A 5,747-nucleotide genomic window follows, 5' to 3' on the forward strand; every position below is an offset into this window, starting at 1 on the left:
TCCAACTGAGTGTCCTCCCTACCATTCACTGAAGCATCTGAGTGGACTGTGTTGGGTTTATACCTTCTGGTACTTCCTATTTGTTCATGAGAAGGATTTACATTCATTGTTTATTGAGTACTCCACAACCATCAGACAAGAGGACTTCTTAATATTGCATGTGGTGGACGAGTCCCTGAAGTTATAAGAAGGACCTGTGGATTGCTCAGAGCACCAACAATTCTGTGAGTATGGATGCCATTTATCAACATGCAGATGAGAGTAAATTAAATTTTAATGTGCCTAAAGGAGAGCCGTTACATAAAGTCTGGGACTCTCTGTGGGAACAGTGCGAGGCGGCAAACGAAAGACTAGAAGGTCGTAAAACATGCCTTCCTAGGCCCAATACCAAAAATATTTCTAATATAATGAAAATGTTGACCGTGTTTCAGAATGAGGTCAAAGGTAGAGATGGCCAGTCCTCTATTGATGACCCCTGTAAGAGCTGTGGGCTCAGTAAGTCTAAACAGGAGCTCCTAGAGAACAACTTCAACAGAAGAGGCAAAATGATTGAGTATTTGTTGTCACGGTCAAGTTGCCAATCACAAGTGGTGAATCCAAACCAACTTTCTATATATCCTTATGTTTATAATGAAGAGTTAGAGAATGAAGAAACAGGTGGTAGTAAAGACTATAGTGTTATGCCAGTTAAGTCAAGTCCTCTGCCAGTCAAATCAAGTTCTATGCCAGTAACGTCTGTTCCTATACCTGTCAAGTCAAGTCTTCTGCCAGTTGAGTCAAGTCCTATCCCAGTCAAGTCAACAGCATTTGTCCAGCAGAGCCCTTACCCTCAGGAAAGGGATACCCAATATAAAGAAAGCCTAACTAATACACTAGTACAACTGTTGCCAAACTTTACAAAATACGACCACAACAAAAACCCTTTCACAAACATGTCTGTATTTGAAGATGAATGCTCCCAGCATAACTTGGGTCCACGGGAATCCTGCTTGATGATGAAATTGTGGTTGCCCTCTCAGATGTCAGCTCGCTTAACATCTCCTGTTGGTAGACCAGAAGGAGGACCTCAGTTTTGGTCCAATGAGGATCACTGGGGTGATAGGCAAGATCGTCTTAAAGCACTTGCTGTCCTGGTCACTGGAGATGATGACTTTGGGATTGATATTTTGGAAGACCTCAAGGTAACTCCACATGATGATCCATGGGAATTTTCAAGGAAATTCGAGCAGGCATACCGGTTGGTAATGGGACATAAGGATTCAGCTCTTCCACCTGCCATGTTGAAGGCTTTGGTTAGTAAATTTACATTTTTGGACTGTGCCACACGGATAGCTGCATCTAAGGAAAGAACTGTGGATGGCATTGTAAAGATAGTGGACAAATACAGAAGAAATCCTTGGGTGAACCAATCAACAACGGTGATCGATCAATTCAGTCCAACTCTGCATCAAGAGTCGACAGCAGAAGATGATAAACCAATAAGACTGGTGAATTAACCTCCTCAAGATCCTTCAGAAGAGACACATATTTGGTCAGGTCAACCTCAAAATATTACATATTTTTCCAATCCAAGACAAGATTTTTCAAGAAAAGAGCAGTCAACCAGGGTATGACCGGCACAAAGAGGTGTCTGTTCAAATCGGTCCTGCAGAGGACCTGTCTAAGTATTCTACAATAGTCAGCAAAACAAAATCAAATATGGGTTTTAGCAAAAATTTTACAAAGCAGGATGGATGTGGAAGTATGGACTTGACTAATGAGCAGGAATTATTATTTGACGCAATGTATATGTGGCCTAGGGTTATACAATAAAATACATAAAAAAAACTTTTACTCACCAGCCCTAATTCACAGCAGGGCTTTGTGCGGGCTCCTGGCTTGGCAATCAGCCTGTTTTGTGAGTCAGGGGCGTATCGCAGGGCCTCAGTACACAGAGCCCTGCTTATCCTGCCGACACTTACTGTATTTTGTCCCAGCTGAGACAAGACAGCATTTTTTTTCTCCCAAAAATTTACACACATTGTATGAATATTCCATATAATGCTATTATCTACATTATGGAAAAAGTTTTTGTAAAGGAGAGTGCCCATTTAAGTTTTTCCTCAAGCCTTGCTTTAAAAGGGTTGGCCACGTTATACAAATATTTCATAAAATGCCCCATAAAGTTTCTTGTATCATAAAAAAATGTTCTCACACTTTACTCCAGCTGCCAAGTAAAAGCACCATTTTAGCCCATACGTGGGCCATATAAACTGTACAGTCTTTTGGTCAAAGGTTGTCACATGGTGTTGGTCACTTGGGTAAATATTACCACTGCCATTGTGCATTCTATGGACACGGAGCCTACAGTTCTGCAAGTCCATACATAGGTAGCCAGAGGGAAGGCTTTGTACTAAGCCGCTGGGATAGAGATTGATGGGCTACCATAAATTATTGAGAAGTTCAATACCCTTAAAGGGTTACTCCACTGGCCAGCATTCAGAAGTTAATGTTCCGAACGCTGTATTCGTGCTGCGGGGATCGGCCGCGCCACTCGTGACATCACAACCACTCCCTATGCAAGTCTATGGGAGTGGGTGTGAAGGCCCCTCCCATTGACTTTCATTGAAGGGGGTGTGGCCATGATGTCACAAGGGGCGTGGTCGACCTCAGCGCAAAAACAGCGTTCGGAACATTTACTTGCGAATGCTGGCCAGTGGAGTACCCCTTTAATCATTCTCTAACTTTTACAGGTAGGGCTTTCCTTTTACTTTGCTGTATATTTTCATGTATATGGTGTTCAAAGATCAATGAAACAACTCTGCTGATATTGTCCTGATCTACACAGTAAAGCAGTATTACGGTAGCTAGTTTGAAAACAAGAGTATTTCAATATATTTTCCCATGGATAGTCACATAATTGGTAGGTTTCCACAGTAACTTTGCCTTTTATAAGGTAATGGTTAAAGGGGTACTCCACAGGAATTTTTTTTTTTTTTTTAAATCAACTGGTGCCCGAAAGGTAAACAGATTTGTAAATTACTTCTATTTAAATATCTTAATCCTTCAAGTACTTATCAGCTGCTGTCTGCTGACAACCTCTGTCTGTCTCCGGAACTGTCCAGAGCAAGAGTAGTTTTCTATGGAGATTCGCTCCTACTCTGGACAGTTCCTTAAATGGACAGATGTGTCAGCAGAGAGCACTGTAGTCAGACAAAAAGGAAATTCAAAAAGAAAAGCACTTCCTGTGGAGCATACAGCAGCTAAGTACTGGAAGGATTAACATTTTAAAATAGAAGTCATTTACAAATCTGTTTAACTTTCTGGCACCAGTTGATTTAAAAATTAAAACGTTTTCCAATGGAGTACCCCTTTAATAGATAAGCTCTTCTACCCAGAAACTGAGTCTTTATAGTTTGAAGGCGTTGGTATATACATGTATACACTTTTTATTGTTTAGGTTACACATACTTGAAGGGTCAAGAGGGGATATCCAGAATGTGTACTTATAACTGTGGAATATATACCGGGGATGATGGGTGGATGATAAGTGAAGTATAGGATGTGAGACATCTGGTGTCATTATATATGTTTAGAATCTACCGACACATGGAATGTACGATGTGTAAGCAGGAACGTATGACGTGTGTAGCATGACCATGGGCTATTCTTTTCTAGAACGGAAAAAGTGGTGTGTCCACGTAGAGCATGCAGGAAAAAAATATGCAAAATCAGTAGGTTTGTATTGAAATAAAATAAAAAATGAAACCACTTAGGGATATGTCTACATACACAAATATTTAGTGGCATCTATTATTTTCCTGCACTTTTTTTTCCCTCCTGCATTCATTGATAGATAAAATATGCCACAAAGATTTCTATGTGAGATCATACCCTAATAAATAGTCCTTATTAAAGGGGTACTCCAGCCCTAAGACATCTTATCCCCTATCCAAAGGATAGGGGGAGAAGATGTCTGACCACAGGGGTCCCGCCGCTGGGGACCCCCCCAATCTTGCATTCGGCACATGCCTCTTTGAGCTGCACGCCGCGCTGCCGGGTCACAAACTGCCAACCACGGGGCCGGAGTATCGTGACTTCACGACTCCGCCCCAGTGTGACGTTATTCCCCCCCCCCCCCGCCCCCACTATGCAATTCTATGGGAGGGGGCGTGACGGCTGTCACGCCCCCTCCCATAGAATTGCATAGTGAGGGCGGGGGGGGGGGGGGGTGGATGTCATGGGGGTGGTCGTGAGGTCAGAGAGGAGCAAACAGGGAATGAATAGCAGATGCTGTAACCTCACCGATTGTGGAATAGTCTATTAAATGAGATGTTCTGCTCTGGGTAGGGAACTGGCTGGATGGCTGTGGGAGGGGCTTAGTAAAGCAGTGCATTATGGGAATTGTAGTACTGAGGATCCACCCCCTCATAACTTGGGGCACACAGATAAGCAATGCTATCTGCTTTAGCAGCATTTTTATGATTTCTAACCTGAAGTCAAACTACCCCTTTAAAGGAGTACTCCGGCACTAAGACATCTTATCCCCTATCGAAAGGATAGGGAATAAGATGCCTGATCGCGGGGGTCCCGCCACGTCGCAATACTCCGGCCCCGTGATCGAAAGTCATCAGACCCGGAGCGCACATGCTCCGGGAGCTGATGTAACAGGTGCGGCATGAAAGATCACGGGGGTCCCCAGCGGCAGGACCCCCGTGATCAGGCATCTTATCCCCTATCCTTTGGATAGGGGATAAGATGTCTTAGCGCCGGAGTACCCCTTTAATATATGTTCTTACCCTGTGCACAAGTGTGGACAAAGTTCACTGTAGGAAAGGTCTGGACTCTGCTATTGAAAACCTTAATGTCTACATCTTGATTCATCCTGTTAATACTTTTATAATGGGGGTACAGTTTCTTGCACAAATGGCTTGTCGTAGCCTGTTCCTTCCCGCCTTGTGAAATACTGCTATACACTGGGATAATACTAGTGTACATAATAGTTCACACATTGGGAGTCTGATTTGCATGTTACAACAGAAGTCCTCCATAGGTAATCAGGGGAGTGATTAGAATGCGTCGGAGAACTCCGTAAAATAGTGACTGATAAATTAGCAGGTGAACAGTAAATAAATCTGTCACATTAACATAATCCCTATGTCAGCAGGTTTCTGGGAATCCTTTTTATTTTCTACGCACCCCACCCTCACCTGGTATTTTGTAAGACCTCAGAATAAACTGCTGCTCTCTGCCTAAGGCAGAACTACAGGTATATCTCCCAGTGTGTGATGTCCTTATCACGGTCGACTGTATCCCATGATTGCCTTTGCCTTTGCAGCAGCTGACTGACACTGGTCACTGCAGTTCATCTTGCTGTCCATGTCTGCTCAAACCAAAAGGATAGGAGACAAGATGTCTGATCGTGAGGGACCCCGTCATCTCTCTGCTCCACTCGGAGTTCGTTTAGTGTCGGTTGCAGCATCGGAGGCTCGTGACGTCACAGACAGGCCCCCGCAATGCAAGTCTATGGATGGTCCTGTGACCATCCATCAAAAGACTCTTGCTTCCCTCCAATCCATCCTCAACTCTGCTGCCTGACTAATCCTCTCCTCTTTCTGCTCCTCTGTCTCTCCCCTCTGCCAATCCCTTTACTGGTTACCCATTGCCATTAAATTCAGTTAAAATTGTTCCCAATTACATACAAGGCCGATTTCATCCTGTCCCCTTTGGACATCTCTGATCTCTCGATCCTCATTAGACCTGCTCTC

At 43.6% G+C, this 5,747-nt stretch overlaps 1 protein-coding gene across 1 annotated transcript; it reads left to right on the top strand.

Moving 5' to 3' along the window:
- The first annotated feature begins 230 nt into the window (after positions 1–230).
- On the top strand, positions 231–1,496 carry LOC130294321 (uncharacterized). Its single transcript, XM_056543941.1, has one exon. It carries the CDS (start codon positions 231–233, stop codon positions 1,494–1,496), a length of 1,266 nt encoding a protein of 421 aa, XP_056399916.1.
- Positions 1,497–5,747: the final 4,251 nt, after the last annotated feature.

The sequence above is a fragment of the Hyla sarda genome, chromosome 10, assembly GCF_029499605.1.
Source record: "Hyla sarda isolate aHylSar1 chromosome 10, aHylSar1.hap1, whole genome shotgun sequence".
In the NCBI taxonomy this organism is placed as follows: Eukaryota; Metazoa; Chordata; class Amphibia; order Anura; family Hylidae; genus Hyla; species Hyla sarda.